This window comes from Equus quagga, chromosome 7 (genome assembly GCF_021613505.1).
Source record: "Equus quagga isolate Etosha38 chromosome 7, UCLA_HA_Equagga_1.0, whole genome shotgun sequence".
NCBI lineage: Eukaryota > Metazoa > Chordata > Mammalia > Perissodactyla > Equidae > Equus > Equus quagga.
This window is the reverse complement of record NC_060273.1, coordinates 134,202,643-134,230,476: the sequence shown is the minus strand read 5'-3', so window position 1 is coordinate 134,230,476 and position 27,834 is coordinate 134,202,643. Positions and strand designations below refer to the sequence as shown.

Sequence of the window (27,834 nt, the reverse complement as noted above, 5' to 3'; positions counted from 1 at the left end):
TCCCTATTGAATGAAACACAACCCCTGCCAGGAAGGAAGCAGGCAAGATAGAGGGCTCAGAGTTGGGGCATAGGAGGACTGAGTCTGCATCGCAGAAGGGATTAAATATGAAAAACCTGAGGCTTAGTTCACATTTTTACCCATTACAACCTGGCCCTAGGGATGGTCTAAAATGACATTTCCTAATCACCTGTGTTCTGCTAAATCCCAAACTACATATGAAAGCAAAGTTTAATCTGAATTCTTCTGTACTTACTGGAGGTCCAGAAGGAAATGGAGGCAGCCAGCATGATAGGAAGTGTGGTGGTAGTGGTGGTGGTGGTGGTGGTGGGCCATTGAATTTTAGACCTGGCTGTAAAGAATGTTTCAAAGAAAGATTAATTTAACAATTTCAATATGAAAGGAGGAAAAAAGATTCAATACCAAAAAGAACCAAAATAATTGCCCAGAATAATACCTATACTATACATATCAAAAAGATTAAATATAATTTCGTGTACCAAGTACTAAAGTAAAAAAGACTCATAAATCTAGATTTTTCTCATTTCCTTTCTACACATATAAAAAAATCTACATGTTTATATAGATAATAATATTTAAATTAAAATTATTATTGCCTGATTACCACAACCTCCAGTGAGGTTTACTCAAACAGCTGAACAGGGACCCACCTACATGGGTTCCATGACATAACCCAAAATAAAAATCTTTCTTATTTAAGTTGACACGTTACTTACAACCCAAACGAACCATAAATGAAAACAAAGTTTACATTTTACTCTACAAAATAATCTGGTAGCTCCTTAGGATTTTACTGTATTAGATGTAAATACTGTGCTCACTTCCAACTTTTACATACCTTACACAAGATATGGGGAACTTACTCCCCATCTTACATGTGCGGGGAACTGGAGCAGAACACTCAGCTGATGACAAAGCATCGTTACCCTCTCTAACTTGAGTTCACTAAATTACTAACACATTATTTTATTATTTTATTAAATTATTAACAAGTTATTAGTTTAATACCTAATACTCCATAAAGGCAGTTGGAAAAGTCCTCCATTATAAACTATTCTGCATTACCATCTTATTTCCTTGTCAAAGAATTCTCAAGTGTGCCTTCATAACATCCAAAGCAAGCTACCCAAGTTTCACAGGAAAAGCTACGACTCCCTTAAGGGCGGGGCTGAACGCTGCAGCAGTATTAACTGTATCCTGGGACACTGTTTCTGGGCAGAAGCTCACCTTTCCTGGCCCTAGTCCTGGTGTCGGCATGGGAGGTGGCGGAGGGAGAAAAGAGCTCCACGGAGCAGCCTTTGACCTGATGTTGTTTGGCTTCTCTCCCGGAGACCTGGAGGGATTCTCACTTTCATCTGTTGAAATTTGACTTTCACTTTCATTCTTTAACAAGAAAAAATATATGTACTTTTGTTATAAAGGTGTCATCAGGAAAAATTTAATGCCTCAGTGGGTCAAACTGATAATTAGACTGTTTTGTTTCTCATCCTGTCTCTGCTTCCAAGAATTCTGTGTATGTATCCTTACCTCAGGAGCGCTCTGTTCTGTATTATTAGCTACTTCAGAGGTGGGGGAAAGAAGATCAGACAGATTTTGCTCCTCTCTATTTCCGTATCCAGTGTAAACCACAACACAGGTTTCTCTTCTAAAATCAACTGAAGCAATGGTAGCTGGGTAAATGCAGCCGTCTTCTGACCAAATGGCACAACATTTGTCACCAACTTTCCACTAAAAAAGAAACCAAAGATACACGCATACACATATTTCTTTTAAAGAGGGTAAACTGTCATCTTGTTTAGGTGGGGTGGGAGGAGGGGTTAGTCTCCAGTTAACTGACCTGGAAGGCAGAACGATACAGTGAAAAAGGCTTGGGGCTAAAAACACACAAATCTGAATTCCAATATAAATAGAACTCTTCCATTTACATAATCATGCCATATAAATTCTGCCATTTATATAATCGTGGACAAGTTTCTTAATCTCTTTGAGTCCTATTTTCCTCGTCTGTTAAGTGGATTAACAGAATCTCCCTCACATGTTTGTTGTAAAGAACAGCAAGGCGGGAAGGTGCACCGTGGCCCAGCGCATGGTGCTGAGCAAATGTGAGCACTCCTCCCCCTCGGTAACCGTGAGGCTAAAGCGACCCATGGGACACCAGAATATTTAGCTTCCAGCTCTACTGTTTTAAATAGCAGAAACGACTCTACCCAGAATTTGTGGTTCACAGGTATTAACAGTTTTGGGGCTTTTCAAGGAAAAAAAGGAAACCATGTCTCAGTTTAAGGAGTAAAGCCCTGCCAATCCAGTTTACGGCCCTCAGGTACCTGCCACAAAGAGCACTGTCTCCGCCCCACCCCCACCCCAGCTCAAAGCACACACTGTCCTGAATTGGTATTTAGCATTCCCACCTATTCCTCAGACTTTATGGACATGCATGTTCCTGAACGATAGAAAGTTGAACAGCTGTTTTAGAAATTTTATGATTACATGTAGTAATCACTTTAAGTTACAGCTATTTGATACCACTTAATAAAGACAGTAACAAGAAAACCTTTGAAGTAAAATCTCAGCGTTTTAAAATAACCTGCTTCAAGGGAGTTGTGGGATTCTTTTTTTGGTTTTTATTCTTCTTAGCAGGTTTTCTTTTAGGTGTGCCTTTTGGTTTATCTGAAGCTTCAGAAATGTCACCGTTCTTTAAAGCATGCTATGAAAATAGGAAAAGAAAAGGAATGTTAAGAGGAATACATAAAAAAAATCACACTATAACTCAGTTGCTACAGGCTGGTCTCAAGGCCCTACCACCTCGGACAGACAACCTCTGCCTCTGTTCTCCACCGCACGTGCTATGGAAACTGCTCTCGAGGCATTACCTATCTGATTATCAGCTCTGAAGCCCCTTTTAGTCACATCTCCTTACTCTCAACCTTCCTGTAACATTAGACTCTGTTGACCACCTTTCTTCTTGGACAACATTCTGGATGCAAGCAATGTAGGGCCCTGATGCTCTTAGCACTTCTCTGATTGAGTCTTAAACTGGGCATTCCCAACAAGAACTGACCATCCTTCTTTACCTGCTTATGACCATCTACTCCTGTTACTTCAACTATCACCTCTATGCCAACGGAGTTCTAGCACTATTACCCAGCTGTGACTTTTCTCCTTGGTTCAAGCCAACATTTCCAATGACTAACTTCATATCTTCACATTTACCTCAAACTCAACACAAATAAAGGTAAACTATCCTTTTTCCCAAATCAGTTCCTTTCCTCTACTCAGACTACTTCCCCCTGCAGTATCAGCAACATCAAGTCCCCTTTCAATCTGCATTTTGGAGAACTCTCCTGGTAACCCTGTCTTAGTGCACCTCTAGTCTAAGCGTATACTGGAGAGCATGCTATTGACAAATTTAGAATTCAGCTTCAAGGATGACACACAGGTCGATTTTTACCTCACGCTACAGGAGTGACTGCAGGAAGGAAGGGGACTCTGTGCTTGGTGCCCTGTACATGTGTGCTCTGTGCCTGGAGTACTGGCAGCCCACACCAGGTGCTCAATAATACTAAATACCTCAGCCAGCAGGGAAAGTGACGATGCTTGACAACTGTGCAGATGTCTTGTTTGGGCCAGAAAAACAGACTACACTATATATTCCTACCATCAGGAACATGTAATACCCAACTCTTAGGATTTGGGGAGGGCCAAATTAATTTAATACATGTAAAGCACTCAGAACAGTGCGCAGAACCTTGCAAACACTCTACAAGCATTAATTACTGCACTATTGCTATTTATAATCATCACTATTATTTCAACAAAAGGCAACAAATATTTCAATAAATAAAAGTTCTAATTCAGACTGTCCTTCCACTAATCTGATGTAGAGGACTTCTATAGTTTGATACAATGTAAACATACTGGAAGCAATAAATGTTTAAAATTCTCCTAAAACTGCCTCTGCTAAAGGGATGACATATACGCAGGCTACCAACTTCTAAAGGAAGACACCATCTTACGTCACTAAACCCATGCTATCTTTTAACCTTCAAAACTAGAACTGAACAATATGTACTTTAACACTTTACTGTAAGTACGTTATCAACTACTTTTTTTCCCAAATGAACAACATGAGGAAATAAGGAAAAAGAGTAAACGTTTCATACCTTAAAGGAGGCCACAGCTTTATCATAAGCCTTTATCAACGCTGTATCATCCCAAATGTCAGAATCATCACTCTGGAAAGGGTAAAGAACAAAAACAATCCATGTTTGGATGAGTTTCATCAAAAACATATGTTAGATAGTTCCAAGAGGCATCTTAAACCAGACATAACAAAAGTACACTAAAAATGGGTATTTTAAATCCTAAATAAAACTACAGAAAGTCTGCCTACGTAGAGACGATGTGACATTACCCCCAAAGCTAGACATTATGTAAATGTTCTAAGAGGTGTGGCACGAAGTCAATGCTCCACGATTTAATTCCTATCCACCAACCAGAGTGAATCTGTTCAAGGGTAACCCACATTTCACGCTTTTCCAAGAGCAGATAAAGCAGTTAGTTTGCAGAGTCAGAAAACATCTGGCCATCAGCTTGACTTTATCCAGACTATGGTAATGCTATTCTGATAACAGACCCTATGGTCCAAAGCATACTTTTTCCTCTTGCCCTTACAATGTGACTAGATTATTCAAAGAAGACTTCTCAAAATGCTTAAGGATACAGATTGTTCATAGTAACTAATCAATTAATTTTCATTTCAAATTGGAGTGATGTTAAGTACTTGGAAAAGACCTAAAAACAACTTAATTATTTTTATTTTTACTTACATTTTATTCAATTCAAAAAGAAATATTTTTGAGCACCCACTATCTACTAAGCACTTATCACTGAGAGGTATACGAAATCGTGCTGCCGCTCTCAAGAGAGACGGTCGAATCAGGAATTTAAGACACACTGTCACACAAAAGAAAAAATATAAAATAAACAGGATCAGACATTAAAATGTGAAGTATAAACAATAAATACTTTAATTACAGATAGTCACGTGTTGCTTAATCATGGGGATACGTTCTAAGAAATGCTTTATCAGGTGATTTTGTCGTGTGAACATCATAGACTAATACTTACGGAAACCTAGATGATACAGCCTACGACACACCTAGGCTATATGGTACTAATCTTATGGGACCACTGTTGTGTATATGGTCCATCGTTGTCCGAAATATCGTTACGTGGTGCATGACTGTGAAAGGAAAGATACGGATTTTCTCCGGTTCAAGGGAGTGATGTAGGAAGATCCTGATCTCACCTCCTCCCACCAACACATCATCTAGAGCTGCATATGGAACAATTTCCTCTGAAAAAACCCTGAAAACTGGTTAAGCGACCCATACACATTGGGCAAACGAGGAAAAAAAGAAAATGACACAGAAGCGGGTATGGGAAGCTGAGACACAGTAACCCACAATGGGGAGGAAATTCAAATCCTGGAGCTTCTCCCTGAGGAGTGAAGGATTTGAACCCCACATTGGGTATCCCAACTTTTAAGACCTGCACCTGAGAGACAAGCCCCCAAAACATCTAGCTTTGAAAACCAAGGGGGCTCACATCCACGAGACCCACAAGGAAACAGTGAGCTGAGAAATGGCTCTCAAGGGGCTCAAATGCTTGGACCCACTATCCCCAGGACCCAGTGCAGGTGAGTGAGAGGTGTTCAGACTTTATAGGAAAGAGGCCCACAGCAATCTTAAAGTGTTGGCCTGAGGGGTAGGCAAAATTTAACACACTCCTAGGGGCCTGCTGGGACATGCTCCAGGGACAGACATTAGCACACACCATCTTTACGCTCTCTGCCTTGCTCTAGATGGCGGGTGCTATCTTTGTGTTCCACCTCTCCTGTGATCCAGAGCACCAGATCTCCTGGAAGGGCGCTTTTGGGCACATCTGGTGCCCCAGTTTTTGTGGCTTCCGCCCAGAGAACACCCTTTGATCACCTGTCTCTGGGGATCAGGGAGCTTGCATTCCTGGGTCCCATGGGACTGACACAATCGGCGAGACAGTTCTTGGCAGGCTACCACCCCCAGGGCACTGCACAGAAAGCAGACTGAAACACACTCCCAGTCTTTCTGGGAAAGAGGCCTCTTTGCTTGTCCTGGAGCTTGGGCCTCAGGAGCAGGATTCAAGTGTGGCACACATCTAGAAGCCTATAGTCGTGTTCTTGAGGAATGTAGGCTGGCAGATGCCATCTTTGCGCTCTCCCTCTGCCTCACTCCAGCTCACTGGTATCTCCCAGAAAGGAGCTTATACACTTGTGTGGAGCCCTGATTTTTGTAACTGTCACCCAGGGGACACCTCCAGATTGCCTGGCTCTGGTGGCAGGTGGGGCTTACACTTGCAGTCCCACAGGACTGTATAGTTTGAATATTTCAAAAGCTGCTGCCTGAGGGTCTGGCTTCCCATCAGCCTGAATCGAGGTGCTGACTGAGATCCTCCCCCTTGGGACACTGACAGGTCTCGGAACACCCTCAACCACTGGGAGCCACTAAAAATAAAAGAGGCTGCTTGAACAATCACAAAGGTCTGAGAGACAACCAACAGCTAGGGCAGGGTTGAACAGTAAGGTTCATCTCCTACATGAGGCTACTCCTTCAAGACTGGGAGGGGAGGTTGTTTCACCTAATGCCTAGGCACCAACAGAGTCAAAGCAAAATGAGGAAACAGGAATATGTTCCAACAAAAGAACAAGAGAAAACCTCAGGAAAAAACTAATGGTAACAGGGATAAGTGATTTACCTGATAAAGAGTTCAAAATAATAGTTGCAAAGATACTCACCAAACTTCAAAGAAGGGATGAACACAGTGAGAACTTCAACAAAGAAATAGAACACATAAGAACCAAAGAGAAGTCACAGAGCTGACGAATACAATAACTAAGCTGAAAAATACACTACGCTGCGGGCTTCAACTGCAGACTAGATCAAGCAGAGGAAAGGGTCAGGGAGCTCAAAGACAGGGCAGGAGAATTCACCCAATCAGAGCAGCAAAAAGAGAAAGAATGAAAAAAAAAGTGAAGAGAGCTTAAAGGACTTATAGGTCAACATCAAGTGGACCAATATTCCCTATATATAGGGGTCTCAGAAGGAGAAGAGAGAGAAAAAGGGGCAGAAAACTTATTTGAAGAAATAGTGGCTGAAAACTTTCCTAACTCAGGAAAGGAAACAGACATTCAGATCCAGGAAGCCCAGAGAGTTCCAAACAAGATGAACCCAAAGAGATCTACATGAAGTCATGTTATAATTAAAATGTCAAGAGTTAAAGACAAGGAGGGAATCTTAAAAACAGCAAGAGAAAAACAACTTGTTACATACAAGGGAACTCTCATAGGACTATAAACAGATTTTTCAGCAGAAACTCTGCAGGCCAGAGGGAGTGGCACAATATAGTCAAAGTGTTGAAAGAAAGAAAAAAACCTTTGGGCTGGCCCCGTGGCCGAGTGGTTAAGTTCGCGCGCTCCGCTGCAGGCGGCCCAGTGTTTCATCGGTTCAAATCCTGGGCGCGGACATGGCACTGCTCATCAGACCACGCTGAGGCAGCGTCCCACATACCACAACTAGAGGAACCCACAACGAAGAATACACAACTATGTACCAGGGGGCTTTGGGGAGAAAAAGGAAAAAATAAAATCTTTAAAAAAAAAGAAAGAAAAAACCTTCCAACCAAGAATACTCAACCTGGCAAAGTTGTCATTCAGAATGGAAGGACAGATGAAGCATTTTCCACATAAGCAAAAGCTAAAGGAGTTGATCACCTTTAAACCAGCCTTACAAGAAATGTTAAAGAGACTTCTTTAAGCTGAAAAAAGGGGTACTAATTATGAATAAGAAAACAAATGAGGAGCCGGCCCGGTGGTGCAGTGGTTAATTTCGCACGTTCCGCTTCTCAGCGGCCCAGGGTTCGCTGGTTCGGATCCTGGGTGCAGACACGGCACCACTTGGCACGCCACGCTGTGGTAGGCGTCCCACATGTAAAGTAGAGGAAGATGGGCACGGATGTTAGCTCAGGGCCAGGCTTCCTCAGCAAAAAGACGAGGACTGGCAGTAGTTAGCTCAGGGCTAGTCTTCCTCAAGAAAAAAAAAAAGAAAAAAGAAAAGAAAACAAATGGAAGTATAAATCTCACAGGGAAAAGTAAATATACAGTAAAGGTGGAAGATTAATCACATAAAGCTAGTATGAAGATTAAAAGACAAAAGCAGTAAAGACAATTATAGCTACAATAATTAGTTAAGGGTTACACAAAGTAAAAACAAGTGAAATGTGGCATCAAAAAAATAAAATGTGGTGGGGGGGGGATAAAAATGTAGAGCTTTAGAATGCATTCAAATTAAAGTTACCAACTTAAAATAGACGGTTGTAAGTTATTATTTGTAGGACTCATGGTAACCACAAGGCAAAAACCTACAGTAAATACACAAAAGATAAAGAGAAGGGAATCTGAGTACACCATTAAAGACATCCAATTTCATCAAACCACAAAGGAAGAGAGCAAGAAAAGAACAGAAGAACCACAAAACAGCCAGAAAACAACTAACAAAATGGCAATAAGTACATACTTATCAATAATTACTTTAAATGTAAATAAACTAAATTCTCTTATCAAAAGACAGAGCATGTAGGGCTGGCCCCATGGCCTAGTGGTTAAGTTGAGCATGTTCCACTCCAGCGGACTGGGTTCATGGGTTCAAATCCCAGGCATGGACCCACACCACTCATCAGCCATGCTGTGGTGGCAACCCACACACAAAATAGAGGAAGACTGCACAGATGTTAGCTCAGGGCTAATCTTCCTCAGCACGCAAAAAAAGGACATAGAGTGGTTGAGTAGATAAAAAAACAAGACATCTATATGCTGCCTACAAGAGACTCACTTCAGATGTAACGACACACATAGGCTGTAAGTGAACGGATGGGAAAAGATGATTCACGCAAATGGAAACCAAAAGAAAACTGAGGTACCTATACTTGTTTCAGACAAGATAGACTTTAAAACAAACACTGTAAAAGAGACAAACAAGGGCATTACATAATGATAAAGGGGTCAATCCAACAAGAGGATATAACATTCATTTGTTTTATAAATGATATTATTTAATAAATATAAAATATACATATTTATGCACCCAACATAGGAGGACATAAATATATAAAGCAAATATAAATAGATCTAAAGGGGAAAATAGTCAACAACAATAAGGTAACATTAGGGGACTTTGATACCCCACTTTCATCAATGGATAGATCATCGAGACAGAAAATCAGTAAGGAATCTTCAGCCTCAAACACCACGTTAGACTAGATGGACTTAACAGATAGATACAGAACATTCTATCCAAAAGCAACAGAATACACATTCTTGTCAAATGCATGGGGAACATTCTCCAGGATAGACAATATGTTAGGCCACAAAACAAGTCTTAATAAATTTAAGAGGACCGAAATCATATCAAGCATCTTTTCTGACCACAATGTATGAAACCAGAAATCAATTAACAGAAAACTGGAGAATTCACAAATATGTGGAGAGTAAACAACATGCTACTGAAGCAAAAGGTCAAGAAGAAACTAAAAGAGAAATTAAAAAATATCTTGAGACAAATGAAAATGGAAATACAACACACCAAAACTTACACGACTCAGCAAAAGAAGTTCTAAGAGGGGGGTTCACAGTGATAAACGCCTACACCAAGAAACAAGAAAAACCTCAAATAAACCACCTAGTTTACACCTCAAGGAACCAGAAAAAGAAGAACAAATGAAATCCAAAGTTATGAGATTAGAGCATAACGAAGATCAGAGTGAAAATAAATGAAAGAGAAACTAAAAAGACAATCAAAAAGATCAATGAATCTAAGAGCTGGTTCTCTGAAAAGATAAGCAAAATTGACAAACCTTTAGAAGGACTCCACAAGGAAAAAGAGAGGACTCAAATATAACCAGAAATAAAAGCAGAGACATTACAACTGATACCACAGAAACACAAAGGATCATAAGAGACCACTATGAACAATTATATGCCAACAAATTTGACAACCTACAAGAAACGGATAAATTCCTAGAAACATACAACTTACCATGACTGAATCATGAAGAAACAGAAAAACTGAACAGACCAATCACTAGTAAGGAGATTGAATCAGTAATCAAAAACCTCCCAACAAACAAAATCCCAGGACTAGATGGCTTCACTCATGATTCTACCAAATACATTCAAAGAAGAATTAATACCAATCCTTCCCAAACTCTTCCAAAAAACAGAAGAGTAGGGAACATTTCTAAATGAATTCCATGAAGCCAGCATTACCCTGATACCAAAACCAAACAAGGATGCCACGAGAAAAGAAAATTACAGGCCAACGTCTCTGATGAATATAGATGCAAAAATTCTCAACAAAATATTAGCAAATCGAATAAAACAATACATTAAAAGGATCGTTCACTATGACCAAGTATGATCTATACCAAGGATGCAAGGATGGATCCATATCTACAAATCAATGTGACACACCAAATTAACAAAATGGAAAGATGAAAATCATAGGATCATCTCAAAAGATCCAGAAAAAGCACTGGACAAAATTCAACATGCATTTATGATAAAAACTCTCAAGAAAGTGGGTATGAAGGGAATGTACCTCAATGTAATAGAGGCCATATATGACAAGCCCACAGCTAACATACTCAATGGTGAAAAGAAAACTTTTCCTCTAAGATCAGAAACAAGACAAGAATGCCCACTCTCATCACTCTTAGTTAACACAGTACTGGAAGTCTTAGCAAGAACAATTAGACAAGAAAAAGAAAGAAAATGCATCCAATTTGGAAAGGAAGAAGTAAAACTGTCATTATTTTCAGATAACATATTACACATAGGAAATCCTAAAGACTCCACCAAAAAAGTGTTAGAATAAACGAATTCAGTAAAGTTGCAGCATACAAAGTCAATATACAAAAATCTGTTACGTTTTTATACACTAATAATGAACAATCAGAAAGAGGAATTAAGAAAACAATCCATTTACAACTGGATCAAAAAGAATAAAACACCTGGGAATAAATTTAACCAAGGAGGTGAAAGACCCGTACATTGAACACTATACAACATTAATGAAAGTAACTGAAGAAGACAGAAATAAATGGAAAGATATTCTATGCCCCTGGACTGGAAGAATTAATACTGTTAAAATGTCCATACTATCCAAAGCAATCTACAGTCAATTGTAATCCCTATCAAAATCCCAAAATTTGTACGGAACCACAAAAGACCCCAAATAGCCAAAGCAATTTTGAGAAAGAACAAAGCTGGAGGCATCACGATGCCTGATTTCAAGCTATATTACAAAGCTATGGTAATCAAAACAGTATGGTATTGGCATAAAAACAGACACATAGATCAATGGAACAGAATAAACCCATGCATATATGGTCAATTAATTTACAACAAAGGAGCCAAGAATACAGAATGGGCAAGGACAATCTCTTCAATAAATGGTGCTGGGAAAAGTGGACAGCCACATGCAAAAGAATGAAACTGGACCACTATTTTACACCATATACAAAAATTAACCCCAAATGGATTAAAGACTTGAAGGTAAGTCCTGAAATTATAAAACTCCTAGAAAAAAACACAGGCGGCTGGGTAAGCTCCTTGACATCAGTCTTGGTGATGATGTTTGGATTTGACACCAAAAGCAAAAGCAACACAAGCAAAAATAAACAAGCAGGACTACATCAAAGTAAAAAGCTTCTGCACAGCAAAGGAAACCATCAACAAAATGAAAAAGCAACCTATTGAATGGGAGCAAATATCTGCAAATCATGTATCTGATAAGAGGTTAATATCCAAAATATATAAAGAACTCACAGAACTCAATAGCAAAAAAACCCAATCAGCTAAAAATGGGCAGAAGATCTGAACAGATATTTTTCTAAAGAAGACATACAGACAGCCAACAGGTAACTGACAAGATGCTCAACATCACTAATCATTAGGGAAATGCATATCAAAACCACAATGAGCCATCACCTTACACTTGTTAGAATGGCTATTATCAAAAAAACCAAACAAATAACAAGTGCTGGCGAGAATATGGAAAAAAGGGAACCCTTTGTGCACTGTTGCTAGGAATGTAAACTGGTGCGTGCGGCAACTATGGAAAACAGTATGGAGATTCTAGAAAGATTTAAAAATAGAACTACCATATGATCCAGCAATTCCACTTCTGGGTATTTATCCAAAGAAAATAAAAATGCTAACTCAAAAAGATGTATGCACTCCCACATTCAGTGCAGCACTATTTACAATAGCCAAGATATGGCAACAACCTAAGTGTCCACCAATGGATGAATGGATAAAGAAAATGTGGTGCATGTATATATACAACGAAATATTCTTCAAACATAAAAAGCAAAGAAATTTTGCCATTCATGACATGGCTGGACCTTGAAGGAGAAAGACAAAATACTATACGATCTTACTTACATGTGGAATCTAAAAAGAAACAAGCCCACAGATACAGAGAGCAGACTGGTGGTTGTCAGACGCAGAGGCTGGTGGTGGTGGTGAAATGGGTGAAGGGAGTCAAAAGGTACCAAGCTGCAGTTATAGAATAAGTAACTCACAGGAATTTAATGTCTAACATGGTGACTGCAGTTAATAATACTGTACTGCATATCTGAAAGTTGCAAAGAGAGTAAATCTTAAAAGTTCTCATCATAAGAAAAGAAATTCTGTAACAAAGTATGTTAACTAGACTTACTGTGGTGATCATTTTGCAACATGCACAAATATCAAACTATGTTGTACACCTGAAATTAATATAAAGTTACATGTCAATCACACCTCAATAAAAAAAGAAAAAAAAGGAAATGATATGCTGGATGATCATGGAGGAAACAGGCCTAGGAAAAAAAATTAAAAGGATTTTGATGGGCAGAGACGAAAAAGCAAAAGAGAAAGCATTTCAAGGAAGACCATGAGCCAAAAGCAGCACGGAAGCAAAAATACACACGCTGACTACATGTGGTTCCACTTGTTTGAGGTCTCTAAAGCAGTCGCGCTCACAGAAACAGAAGGCGGAATGGTGGTTCCCAGCAGCTGGGGGGATGGGGATGAGGAGCAGTTTAATGGGTAGAGTTTCAGTCATGCAAGAGGAAAAAGTTCTCGAGATCTGTTGCACAGCAATGTGAATATACTTAACACTGGCAAACTGTACAATTAAAAATGGTTAAGATGATACATTTTACGTTATGTGTGTGTTTTTCTTACCACAATTTAAAATAAAAATAGGGGGGAGGGCTGGCCCGGTGATGCAGTGCTTAAGTTCGCATGCTCTGCTTCCACAGCCCGGGCTTTGTGGATTCAGATCCTGGGCGCACACCCCCACACCTACACACATCAAGCCATGCTATGGCAGCATCCCACATACAAAATAGAGGAAGACTGGCACAGATGTTAGCTCAGGGCCAATCTTCCTCAAGCAAAAAGAGGAAGATTGGCGACAGATGTCAGCTCAGGGCCAATCTTCCTTACCAAAAAAATAATAAAATAAAATAAAATAAAATAAAATAAAATAAAAATAAAACACACTGTATCTGAGTATTAGTGAGGCAACAAGTCCAACTAGAATGAGGTTCATGCAATAGCAGTTGGAGATAAGTTTGGATACGTAATGCTGGTGATGAGAAGACAGGTCACAAAACACCTTCAATTAGTATCCTGGATTTGGTACAATATTAGTCAATCAATGAGTTCCAAAGAAGTTTGCTTTATAGCAATGAGCTTTACAAATGAGGCTGGTAACTCATTTAGTTGTAAAACCAATTTTGGTCATTTTCTTATTAATCTCCATTATACAGAGAAATAGGTTCCAAGGTAAAATTGTCAATCTCGCTTTATAAAAAAAAGCACTTAAGAATCCTAAGTCACATTGCAGATAAGGGAAGCAATCACAAGGAGGTAAGTGCCTTGTTCAAGATTATACCGTCACTTGGAAGGGGAGATTTGGTGAAGGGCAAAAAAGCAAACAGTAGAAGTTCAGGGTCCTGAAGAAATTTTAAAAATCACAAAATTGGAAGATACATCAATTCTTCTGCAACTGCAAAAGGTACTATGATGAAGGAGAGTACACTCCACCATCTCAATAGCAGAGGGCACTCTTCCAAATGAGACACACAGCAACCCAACTCCTCACATCTCAACCATTACAGTCAGACCAGGAAAACAAGACATTTCAAAATGAACAGAAGACAAAGACGTCTACACAAAGCTATTATAAGAAGAAATATTTTAGCTCATAAAACGTCTCCTCAAATAACAATAACAAAAAGAAGAAAACACAACACCCAACTGAAATTAAATATTCTTAAAATAGTACCCACAACATAGAAAAAACCACCTTGAATCAAAAATCTTAAAAAGTCAGATGAGAAAACAGGACAAAAGGGAAAAGACTTGAATCAGGAGTTAAATAGGGCCGGCCCAGTGGTGCAGCGGTTAAGTTTGCACGTTCCGCTTCTCGGCGGCCCGGGGTTCACCAGTTTGGATCCCGGGTGTGGACACGGCACCGCTTGGCAAAAGCCATGCTGTGGTAGGTAACCCATGTATAAAGTAGAGGAAGATGGGCACGGATGTTAGCTCAGGGCCAGTCTTCCTCAGCAAAAAGAGGAGGATTAACAGCAGATGTTAGCTCAGGGCTAATCTTCCTCAAACAAACAAAAAAAAAGGAGTTAAACAGAATCAAGAAAGAAATGGAAGGAAAAGTAATACTGACTACAAGGCACCCAAGGAAGACTATATTTGACTTAAAATCTAAGGGCTGCCAAGGAAAAGACAGGTAAAAACCAAAGGAACAAAAATAAAATAAAGAGAAGTGGCAAACAGATGGCTGACAAAAAATATTCAACATATGTATATATGGGATTCCTGAAGAATAAAAGCTAAACTAACAAACAACTCTAAAAAAAGGAAAAAATTCTCAGAGCCTCTAAGCAAAAAGACCAAGTCATTTACAAAACAAAGAAAATCATATTTAGACTTTCTCATAGAAATTCATGGGGGAAAGTATGAGCCAAGGATTTTATACACTCCACCTGTCCTTCAAGCAGTAAGACTCAGTTTAAAACGTGGAAGAATACTATACTCACCAGCCCTTCCAGAGGACTCTACCGAAGGTAAGTTTCACCAAACCAAGATATGACCAGGGAAAACTTAGGTAAAAAAACACAAACCTGTTAGCATCAAATATACTTAACTGCAGATCTAAGGGAAAAGTAAAGTATATTAAATTGACAAGGTGATTCTAAAATTCATACGGAAATACAAAGGATCTAAATAGCCAAAACAATTTTGAAAAAGCAAAGCAAAGCTGGAGGATTTACATTATCTTACAAGATGTACTCTAAAGCAATAGTAATCAAGAAAGTGTGGTATTAGCATCAAGGTAGACAAGCAGATCAATGCAACAGAATCGAGTCAGAGATACTCCCATCCCATGATTGATTTGAAATAAAGGTACAGACGCAATTTAGTCGAGAAAGTATAGTAATTTCAACAAATGGTGCTGGAACAAATGGAAATCCTTATGCAAAGAAACGAATTTTGATCTGTATCTTGAGCTACATACGAAAATTAACTCACAACGGATCATAGACCTAAACATAAAACCTAAAACTACAAAACTTAAGAGAAAATCTTTGTGACCTTAGATTGCTTACAACAAAAGAACTGTCAAAGAAAAAACTGGGAAATTAGATTTCAGCAAAATTAAGAATTTCTGTTCTTAAAAAGACACTATTAAGAAAAAAATCAAGCCACAAAATATCTGCAAAATAATAATCTTACAAAGGTTTTGTATCTAGCGTACATGAAGAACTCTCAAATCTCAAGAAAAAGGAAACAACCTAAATTAAAAATGGGCAAAAGATTTAAACACTTTGCCAAAGAAGATATATGGATGGCAAGTAAGCACATGATATGATGATCAACATCAATCACTGGGAAATGCTAGTACAAACTACACAAGATGCCACCACACATCTACTAGAATGTCTAAAATTAACAGACCATGCTAAGTGTTAGCAAAGAGGGGAGCAAACAGAACTTTCATACACTGCTGGTCCAAATGCAAAATGGAACACACACTTAGAGGAAGAGTTTGGCATCTACTCCTTGACCCAGGTATTTACCCGAGAGAAAACAAAGCGTGCGTCCTACGAAGCCTTCTACACTGACACTCGTGGGGGCTCCATTTGTAACAGCCCCAGACTGAAAACCACCCAAATGCTCATGAACAAGTCAACAGATAAAAAATTGTACTTTATGCAATGAGATACCACAGACAAAAAAAAAAAAAATGAACAACTGATATACACAACAAAATGGATGAAACTCAAGATAACTATGCTGTGTAAAAGAAGCCAGACAGAAAAGATTCCATGTTTATAAAATTCTGGAAAATGCAGACGAATCTATGGTGACAGAAAGTGGATGAGCAGTTGTCTGGGGACAGGAAATGGGGAAGGATGAGAGGGAAGGACCACAAAGGGGTATAAGGAAATCCACACCAGCCCACACACTCAGACCACGTGGAGGAGCCCTGAGACTACGTGAGGGGAAGAAGTGGCCTGCCGGGCCTCGCTGCTCAGTCCCCAGCTCCTGCAGCGCCAGCCACCGTGCGCATGCAACCACACGGCAGATCTGAAGAAGTGCCCGGCAAGGCCTTCACAAATTCCTGACCCACAGAAACTGTGAGAAATAATAAAATGATTATTGTTGTTTCAAGCTACTAAGTTTTGGGTGATTTGTTACATAGCAATAGCAACGGGACAGACCATTAGGACTGTCTTTATATCTGCTTCTCAGTCACCAGCAGTAGCCCAGGTTTCTCAAGTTATTCTTCATATTCTGCCACCTTCTACCACTTCTCAACACCTGACACTTCCACTGTGCTCTTCTGAGTAATCGGCAACCTCCTCCCAATACCACTAACCTCTCCTCTGACTATTTCCTTGATCTGCTTGTTCTAACTAAAATCTGGCTTTCCCTGAGAATGCCTCTCTCCTTGCAGCCATCTCAAATGAAACGCTTTCTCCTCCATATCCCTCCAATTACTGTACCAAAGGTGACGAAGGAATCTTCCTTGCTTCTCACTTCCACTTCCAGATTATTCTCCCTAAGAACTCCCAGCTTTGAAAATGCTGTCACAAGACTCCACTGTCTACTATCCCTCTTTATTGCAATCATCTACAGCTGTTCTGGATCACATGTCCTCCTTCCCTGAGACTTCTATCCGAGTACTCTCTCCAACAGTACTCCTGTCATAGTTCTTGGTTATTAAAAAACCCATGTAGGGGCTGGCCCGGTGGCGCAGCGGTTAAGTTCGCACATTCCACTTCAGCGGCCCAGGGTTCACCGGTTCGGATCCCGGGTGCGGAGATGGCACCACTTGGCAAGCCATGCTGTGGCAGGTATCCCACATATAAAGTGGAGCAAGATGGCCATGGATGTTACCCCAGGGCCAGTCTTCCTCAGCAAAAAGAGGAGGATTGGCAGCAGATGTTAGCTCAGGGCTAATCTTCCTCAAAAACAAAGACAAACAAACAAAAAAACCCATGTAGATCCTTCCAATACCTTATCCTTGCAAGTCTTTAAATTCCTCTTTACCAATGATCCTGTATGCCACTCAATCCCAGCTATTCACTTCTATGGTGTTTATTTATCATAACCAACAACTACAACCTCTTCATAAACTCTCTTTCAAGAATCTTACTCTCCAACCACCACCTTCTAGGCTCTGCAACTTATTCCTTCTGGTAGCCTGATGATGACAATCATTCCATTTCACTGGGACTGGCAAAATATTGAGCCTCCCAATTTTTAAACTGTCTCTCGCTCCTAACACCCTCACTTCCTTTCTTAGCCATCTTAAATTCCATGTCAGTCATTAAGCTAATTCCCTTATACCCCTCCCCTTCACTTCTTCATACTTATTTGGTAAAACTATAACCCCATGAATTTTAACTATTGGTTTACTCTGTGCCTGCCCTCACACACCTGAACTGAACTTAGCTGGACAAAAACAGTCATGCAGTCTAGTCTCCCTTAAACTCATAACTACAAACCTCAAGTAGGCCTTAATGTTGCCCAGCAACATTTCAACTATATTTCCCTACTCCAAAATTTGTCCACTCGCCTAGGGGCCTACCTCCTACCTTTTCTCTCCTCAAACCTCCAACACCTGGCTCCTCCTCACGCCTAGCTGATGACCTTCCTTCTTTTACTGAAACGGCAACAACCAAAAGAAAAGAGAACTTTCTCCATCTCCCACCACCACGTCTGCCCATCCACACAGACCTGTACTCATGTAACTTTCACCACATGAACTATCAATGTTTCTAACAAAGGCCAAATCCATCCCCTCTCACCTACTCTAGAACATTCCTTCAGCAATTCTCTCTCCTGCATCACCAATTTTCACATCCTTCAGATCTTTCCTATCAGCCTAAAAACACGCTGAAACATGTTTCTCTCATCTTAAAAACAAACAAAAAACACAATTAAGAATCCTCCGGATCTCACTTTTCCCTCCATCTACTGACCAATTTCTCTACCTTCTATTTACAATGAAATCTGAAATATTTGTTTACAAATGTTGCCTTGAACTTCTCTCCCACTCTCAAACTCACTCCGATCAGATTTCACCCAAGACTGAGCTTCTGATCTTCCCCCTTACAAACCTGCTCTACCTGCAGTCTTCCCCTCTCAGTATACCTCAGCAAAAAGCAACTCCCATCTTTTCAGCTGCTCAGGACAATCCTGGAGTTATCCTTGACTTGCCTCTCTCACACCTCCATTATCGAACCCATGTGCCAAACCTGTTGCGTCTGATTTCCAAACATATCTAGAATCCACGTACTGTGCTCTCCATTGCTAACAGCTCGATCTAAGCCTGGATCATTTCCACAAACCCCTAACTGGCTTCCCCGCTTCACCCCGGCCTCCCCCGCTCAGTTCCGAGTCGGACAGAATAGACGAACCAATGGACGACCAAGCTGCGGCAGGGCCTCGGCGCGAAGCCCACAGGGCGCCCAAGCTGCGGAAGGGAAGACGCTTGCGGCTGGGGCTCCCACATGGGGAAACCGGCGGGCCGCGGCCCCGCAGGCAGTCGATCGGCCAGGGCCCGCCAGCGGCCGGGGAAGGAGCGCAGGGCCGGGAGGGAGGGACGCAGGCAGCGCCGGCCGCGACCTCACCTGGCCCGTGCCGCGCCGGAACAGCACCGAGTCCTCCTGCTCCGGGCCGCCGCCGCCGCCGCCCATCGCCATGGCAAGCCTGCTGCCGGGTGCGCGGCGCGCGGCGTCCCTCCGAGTGACGACTTCCGCCGCAGGGGCCTCTGGGAGCGGAAGAGGACGGCGGCGGGAGGGCCCCGCGCGCCCCTGGAGCGGTCGCGGCTTCCCGGACGGCTCGCGTTGCTGTTTCTTTTCTGTATTGTGTCAATTCTCTGATTTCACTTTTTCGTATGTTCGTAGAGTGATTCGGCCAGGGTGTTTTTGTTTTAAATAACAAACTTTCTTAGGAAATAGTGCTCATTGCAGGTAATTTAGAAAGTATGGGTACGCAATACAATAAAAGTCCAGAGGTAAGCAATGATAGTATAGCTACCATTTTTAAAAGCGCTTTTAAGGGTTTTATGTTTTTATATGTTTAATTTTCACGACAACCCTATGACTCAGGGGCTACTATTCCCATTGTAAAGATGAGGAAACCGAAGCACGGAGCGTCTGCACAGCTGCCTGGAAGCCAGGCAGCAGAGCTCCTGTCTTCAGACGCTTCCCAGCCTTAAACATTTAGGTTAATATCCGTTCTCCCAAGTCTTTTCTAGTAAACATGTGAACTTACAAAAAAATGGGGTCAAATGTCTATACTGTTTCAGGATGTACATTTTTCCCTACGTTTGTCTTTACGTAGATCAAGCAGGTTTTTAGTTCCCAGTAGAAGCTTACCGTCTACTTTTCCAGTTTCCTTTATTACGCGTTTAGGATTGCAAAGGGGGTTCCACATAGTACGTGTTATAATTTACTAAAAAAAAAAAAAATGTCCACCCAAGGGAGTTTGAGGGCTCCCCTTTGGCTTCTATAGGTATCAGAAATAGATGTATTTTTTTAAAAAAGCTCACTTAGATTTTCTCAATCATGTAATTTCTCAAAATGGCGTTTGATACAGAAATTTAAACAGAATTTGGAACCAGCTTTCTTTTTTATTATTATTATTTTGATATATAATTTACATACCATAAAATTCACCATTTTAAAGCATACATTGTAGTGGGTTTTAATACATTCAAAAGGTTGTGCAGCCACCACCACTATTTAATTCCAGAACATTTCATCACCCCAAAAGAAACATTGTATCCGTTGGTAGTTATCCCCATCTCACCTCCCTCCCGCCCCTCACAACCACTAATCTAGTTTCTGTCTGTATAGATTTACTTATTGTGGGTATTTCATATAAATGGAATAAACTAATATGTGACTTGTTGTGTCTGCCTTTTTTAACTTAGCATAATCTTTTCAAGGACGAATTAGTTTTAGTAAATTTGAAATGGCAGGTTCTTTGTTGAAAAAGTATTTCTACTTAGGACCTGGTCCCTCAACAAAGATGAACCTATGGCATTTTTGTCCACAGAGAAAATATGAAGTTCTTTTTTTCTTGATGGTGACATCTAGATTACTATACTTTACAAAGCTATTTCCTAAGCTAGACAAAGCACTCAAAGCATAGTGTAGTGAATTTACAAAGGAACCATTTCATCAGATTTGAAGGCACTTATGTAAACATTAAATTGAACTTCATGAACTGGAACCAATCTTTGTGCCTATGGAATTTTCATACCAAAAATCTGTCTTCAGTGACTCTTGGAACTTGCACACGATCAAATGAAGGACTCAAATGCTTAGTGATCAGGTTTCCAATTTGAAAAATATATGTTGGAAGCATCATGTGGAACAGTGAATGAACAAAAGACAAGGCCCAAACCGGTTAGTTCTTTACCCTTACCTTACTTCAGGATCCAGGGTCAGGAGATCAGAGACGTGCCAGTGATTTGTGTACGAGAATACTCACTGAACTGTTACAGCACCAGAAAGTTGAAAATTCGAAATGATGTTTTGGAAGAATATTTGAAGGATGTAATGGACAAATGGTAGCATAATTCATAAGTGACGTAGATATAATTAACCATCCAGCATGTGAGGTTTGGACTCTACCCTCACCAAACACATCATTTACCAAAACACATTCTAGGTGATTTTTATAAACTTCGGATGCGGGAGATCTTAAGATAGAAACGAGGGGCCAGCCCGGTTGCGCAGTGGTTAAATGTGCACGTTCCGCTTCTCTGCGTCCCAGGGTTCGCCGGTTCAGATCCCGGGTGCGGACATGGCACCGCTTAGCACACCATGCTGTGGTAGGCATCCCACATATAAAGTAGAGGAAGATGGGCACGGATGTCAGCTCAGGGCCAGTCTTCCTCAGCAAAAAGAGGAGGATTGGCAGTCGTTAGCTCAGGGCTAATCTTCCTCAAAAAAAAAAGAAGAAAAACGTTGTCAAATAAAAGTGAAAACAGCAAAGCAGGCAAAGGTAAGAACAAGCTATTCATGGAAGAAAAAAACGTAAATGGCCAATAGATAAGAAAATATACCTAAACTCTGGAAGCTCTGCTCTCGGTCTGCCTGGCTTCATATTCTAAATCTGCCACTTACTAGCTGGGTGACCTTGGGGAAACTCCTTAACCAAAATCTCAATTTCTTCATCTATAAAAATGGACATAAAAGTAGTATCTACATGTGAAGACTAAATGAAACAAAAAGCATAAAGCAGAGAGAAAACATGAGCGGTTCTCAAAAAGGGAAATCCGAATGTCCAATAAACATATGAAAAGATGCCCAACCTCTCCAGTCAGGGAATTGTAAACTAAAAACTAAGATACAAGTTTTCACTCAGGTTGGCAAGAGTATTAGAGATTAATAATATCTGATATTATCAAGGGCATGGGGATATGAAGTGCTATCCTTCTGTTGGAAAATCTCTGTTCAAAATTACAAACATGTACACCTTTGCCCTAGGAATCTTGCCTTTAAGAGTCCATTCTTATAGAATAGGAGCACCAGTACGTGGGGATAAGTATGACGACATATATTACAGAATCATTTCTAGTGACAAAAGCTTACAAACATCCTGATTCCCCACGAGTAAGGAAACGACTGGGTAAATTGCCGTACATCCATACCATGGTAGACATATGTGTACTGACCTGTAGGCATGGCTATTAAAAAAAGAAAAGTATCAAGGTGCAGCTAAAATTCCCATTTTTGTTTAAAAAACTCCCTGTAGTGGGTTGAATGGTGGCTCCCAAAATGATATGTCCACCAGGTACCTGTGACTGTGTGAATGGGAAAAGGGTTTTGCTGATGTAATTAGGGATCTTGAGATGAGATCATCCTGGATTAGAGTGGGCCCTAAATCCAATGACAAACGTCCTTAGAAGCGAAGAGACAGGAAGAAGACAGAGAAAAGAAGGCCTTGTGTAGACAAAGGCTGAGACAGGAGTTAGGCTGCCACAAGCCAAGTAACGTGTGGAGCCACTAGAAGCTGGGAGAGGCAAGCCAGGATTTTCCTCCAGAATCTTCAGAGGGCGTGTGACACCTTGCTTTTAGACTTCTGGCCCCTAGAACTGGGAGAGAATAAATTTCTGTGCTTGTAAGCCACCAGGTTTGCGGTAATTTGTTACAGCAGCCCTAGGACACTTCCCACATCCCTCAGTTCTGCATACGTTTCTACGTGTTTGCATGAGCATTGAGAGAAATATGAAACTATTTTATATACACTATGACCCAGCAATTCCACTCCTAGGTATGTACTCAATAGAAATAAGTGTTTATGACTACCCAAAGACATATATAAAGATGTTTATGACAAAATTATTCACGAATAGCCCCGAAATAAGAGCAATCCAAGTGTCCATGAAAAGTAGAGTGGATAACTAAATTATGGTCTATTCAAATAACGGAATGCTACATAGCAATGAAAAAGACTGAAGTACTGCTCTACACAAGACAGAGGATTCTCACAGACGTCACATTGAGTGAATGAAGCCAGACTCACAAGAGTACGTACTGGATGGTTCCACTCACACGAATTCAAAAACAGGCAAAACTAATCCATGGTGATAGTCAGGTAGGGGCATTATCTAAAAGTAGTCACAATGGAGCTGCTGGGGCGCTGGAAATGTCTCTACATCTTGATCTGGGTGGGGTATTTATAAGTAAAAGTCAATCAAAACGTACATTTAAGATATTTGTTCCCTATATCATTTCTCTGGGATAAATGCCCAGGAATGCGATTTCCGGGTCATATAGTAAGGGTATGTTTAGTTTTCTAAGGAACTCCCTAATTTATTGCTAAATTTCTTCTAGCCCTTTTGCTGTGTTTTCCCAAACTTCTACAGTGAGCAGTCATTGCACTTTGGGGTTGACAGCTGGTGGAGATAAGAATGGTATAAGCTTCATCATTGTTTCTCACACCTTAGACATTCGCTTACCACCTTCGTGATTTGCCATATCATCTATCTGTATTTTTAAAATTTCATCTTAGTCTTGCAGTAAGAGTATTGGACTCTCAATTTAGTTTTAGTCTGCCCAGCATCCATTCTCCCTTCCTTCTGGCAAGAGACCCCCAGATTTGTTTGGGGGACCACCTTCTCCTCACTGAATATGCTCTTGGTTATACTATTAACTTCGGCAACATGCTTCCTCCAGCTGAGGGGTGGGCACGTAACCCAAACAAGTCCATCTGGAGGCGCTCTGCGCGACACACAGACTGAAAGTGTTGTCGGAATCTCAGCTTGATAGCAGCACTGAGGAAAACATCGTCTCTCACGGTACCTGGAGCCATTCCAACTCTTGACTTTTCCAAAGCCTTGAGTCTTGAACTTTTCCTTAGACTCTGGAGCCTCTGCTCCTTTCTTGTAGTTGTCGTGCTTATTAATAATATAATTCATGATTCTGTTCTCAACCAAAAATTCCAATATACTCTGAAATCACAGATTTGATGTGTTTATATTTCTTCAAGCGTACATCAAAACACATAACTCTATATTAAATGTCAATTTCTGTGCCACCCTAACAGTCACCTTGCGTGGCACAAGGCCAAATGAGCCTTTAACTCCTCCCGAAAAAATCCCTGAGGGAAGACTTTGTCATGCAGGATATAGTTGTAAAAGGGAAGTTTTCAATAGGATTGTGTCTTGCTTACAGACAGGTTGGTTGGCAATTTCTTGTAAACTCACAAGTGTGCAGCAAGTTTCCACCAAATGATACTGTGAGGAAATGTTGCCATCCCGATACACCAGACAGCAAAGCCACGTCCACGTGACGACGGAGCACAAGCAGTGTGCGGCATGGAAAAGACTTCTATACAACTTGTGTTACAATCAAATTTAAAAATCTCAATTTTCCCAGGCAAATGGTCCTACAGTAGGCTACCTGTGAACTCTTAATGTTTTAGCTAATTAGTGCTATATAGAAGGCTTTTGTTTGTTTCTAAGAAGCAGAGTTGTAAGGAACAGCCTGCACTAAGTTTTAAATCTTTCTGGAATTTATAGCAAGTGCATTTGACACGCTTAGAGTCGTTCTTTTCTCAGTGATATTTTCATGACTCGGCCATCTGTGAAGACAATAGATTCTAACATGTGATTACTATGTAGCAAGTACTTTAGCAGATAGAGTTGTAGAAGGCAGTTTAGTAAATGCTCTTACGCAGTTTTGATCTAATAAAAAATTATGATTGACAATTTCATAAAATAATTCAACTTTTCAATTGAATTTTGGTGATTTTTTAGAGGTCCTCATCATCAAAGGCAATTAGTAATTTTCCTAAAGAAGTGGACATGCTCCCTGCTTAGTTTTATATCACTGCTAAAGCCCTGACAGATGGTAAAACGTACAGATCTCATAATCTGACTGTCGAAGTCAATTTTATATCAGGCTTTCACTTGAGGGATATGTTTTTCTCCCCAGCTTTATTGAGGTATGATTGACAAATAAAAACCATCTATATTTAAGGTGTACACCGTGATAGTCTGATAGACATGTACATCGTGAGGGATATGCTTTTTAAAGTTCAATAGTTTTGAAACAGATTGTCGACTCTAAGCTAACAGCAGTAATAGGACGCCTGCCTTCAACAGAAAAGCTCTCTTCACAAGGTGGAACTTGAAAATACTATACAAAAAGGATCGTCACTTTCTAGAAGCGGGCAAACTCTTCCCATCTATAAAAACATGGGAAAAAAATATTTTCAAAAAGTTAGGAAAATGATGTCAGTAATTAATATTCCCTTTAGCCTTATTTTTCAAAAACAGGCTACAGTTTGATAATAGGTAACAATTTCTTTCATGGGCAACTACTAGACAAGGCATTCAAGAGGAATCCAGTAACTGAGGAACCTGACCTCGGTGCAGCCCCCGGGCAGCAGGAACTGCTCCCTCTCATTTTCAGCAGGACTTACGAAGATGGCTAGTGATAATATGCTACCTCCTCTTAAGGATGACGCAAGATAGTATTTTTAATGTCTTCAAGGAGGTTCCAGGGAGTTTGGCATTTTCCAAATTACATTGTAAAGTTGGTACTACTTCATCTAAATAATTATATCTTCCTTTTTTTTTTTTTTAAGATTGGCCCTGGGCTAACATCTGTTGCCAATTTTCCTCTTTTTTTTTCTTCTTCTTTTCCTCAAAGCCCCCCAGCACATAGCTGTATATTCTAGTTGTAGGTCCTTCGGGTTGTGCTATGTGGGATGCCGCCTCAGGATGGCCTGATGAGCAGTGCCATGTCCACGCCCAGGATCCGAACTCGCGAAACCTTGGGACACCGAGGTGGAGTGTGTGAACTTAACCACTGGGCCAGGGGGCCGCCCTTTATCTTGCTTTGACAACAGGCCAAAAGAAATATCTTTTTTTTTTTTTTGAGGAAGATTAGCCCTGAGCTAACATCTGCTACCAATCCTTCTCTTTTTGCTGAGGAAGACTGGCCCTGAGCTAACATCCATGCTCATCTTCCTCTACTTTATATGTGGGACGCCTATCACAGCATGGCTTGCCAAGTGGTGCCATATCTGCACCCGGGATCTGAACTGGCAAACCCCGGGCCACCAAAGCAGAACGTGTGCACTTAACTGCTGCGCCACCCGGCTGGCCCCCGCAAAAGAAATATCTTAACTAAAGTTAGTTCATGAATTAACTTTACTGACTGATTACAATTATTCACCTTTATTTTCCCTTAATATCTTATAATTGACCAATTTCCCTCTTTAGAAGATTAGCAATTTTAGTTACCTTGCTTAAATATACATGAAAAGAAACCAACGTGTCAATATATTACTGCAATTACACTTAATTTTCTTCCTCTCGGATAACTTTTCTGTCTGCCTTAAGGAAATGTCTGGTGATATTGAAATTAAAAATCAAACTCTTTATCTTAACAATGAATTCATTAAAGTAAGTGCCATAAAAAATTAATCAAGAATGTTCAGTTTTGGATTTGTCTGAATGATTGATTACAATCTAGAGATCTTCCTTATCCTAACATCCCTGTTTTTTGAAACTTCAGTTTTCCCCAGATTTATAAAAACTGCTTACCTTTTAAAAAGTCCAAAGTTATTGCACTACACAGGCTATCTTAAACATGGAAACTATTCATTTAAAAAAAAGGCAAATTTCGGGCTGGCCCCGTGGCCGAGTGGTTAAGTTCGCGCGCTCCGCTGCAGGCGGCCCAGTGTTTCGTTAGTTCGAATCCTGGGCGCGGACATGGCACTGCTCATCAGACCACGCTGAGGCGGCGTCCCACGTGCCACAACTAGAAGAACCCACAACGAAGAATACACAACTATGTACCGGGGGGCTTTGGGGAGAAAAAGGAAAAAATAAAATCTTTATAAAAAAAAAAAAAGGCAAATTTATGGTTTAAAGCATAAAACGTTCTTTGGACTCATGGTTTATCACCCCGTGTAGAAATTCTGGAGACAGAATTACAGAAATTGGGGCTGGCCCTGTGACTGAGTGGTGAAGTTTATGTGCTCCACTTCAGCAGCCTGGGGTTTCCTGGTTTGGATCCTAGGCGTGGACCTACACACTGTGCATCAAGCCATGCTGTGGCAGCATCCCACAGAGAAGAACTAGAATAACTTACAAGTAGGATATACAAGTATGTATTGGGGCTTTGGCGAGAAAAAAAAGAGATTGGCAACAGATGTTGGTCCAGGGCCAGTCTTCCTCACCAAAAAAAAGCATAGAAAAAACAAAACAAAACAACAGTAACTAAAAAAAAGAATTACAGGAATCACACCCATCAAGAATCTTTATGATACAATCAGACTTCTCCATTATCATTTTTATTAGAATGTAACTTAAGCTGTTGTAATCCTATTGCCCTTGTGACTACCATCATATAAAGTTTTGAAGACTGAAGTTAACCTAAGAAATAGGACAAAGCTTTACTTTGATTAAAAATCTGTGCTCATAGGAAGATAAAAACTCAGGCTAAAAACCTTCATGTTTGCCTCATTTAGGATCAGAGTCACTTAGGATTCCATCCTATTGATGGGTGGTACCCTTGGCAGGTGACCTATCACGAGATTACTAGAACCTTCACTGAGATATTGGGCGATCTGTCCATTCGCATAGTGGCAGACATATTCGACGATCAGTA

At 40.4% G+C, this 27,834-nt stretch overlaps 1 protein-coding gene across 2 annotated transcripts in view; it reads right to left on the bottom strand.

Moving 5' to 3' along the window:
- LOC124242585 (survival motor neuron protein) overlaps nt 1–19,444 on the bottom strand; it is a 28,705-nt gene extending 9,261 nt beyond the window's left edge. For both annotated transcript variants that reach the window (XM_046667752.1, XM_046667754.1), the window contains exons 1-6: nt 19,324–19,444; nt 4,182–4,253; nt 2,606–2,725; nt 1,549–1,749; nt 1,249–1,404; nt 257–352 (exon numbers count right to left, since the gene is read on the bottom strand). In XM_046667752.1, the coding sequence (XP_046523708.1) occupies nt 257–352; nt 1,249–1,404; nt 1,549–1,749; nt 2,606–2,725; nt 4,182–4,253; nt 19,324–19,395 (717 nt within the window). In that variant the 5' untranslated portion in view covers nt 19,396–19,444. The remainder of the gene's footprint in view (nt 1–256; nt 353–1,248; nt 1,405–1,548; nt 1,750–2,605; nt 2,726–4,181; nt 4,254–19,323) is intronic.
- Between the last annotated feature and the right edge of the window lie 8,390 nt (nt 19,445–27,834).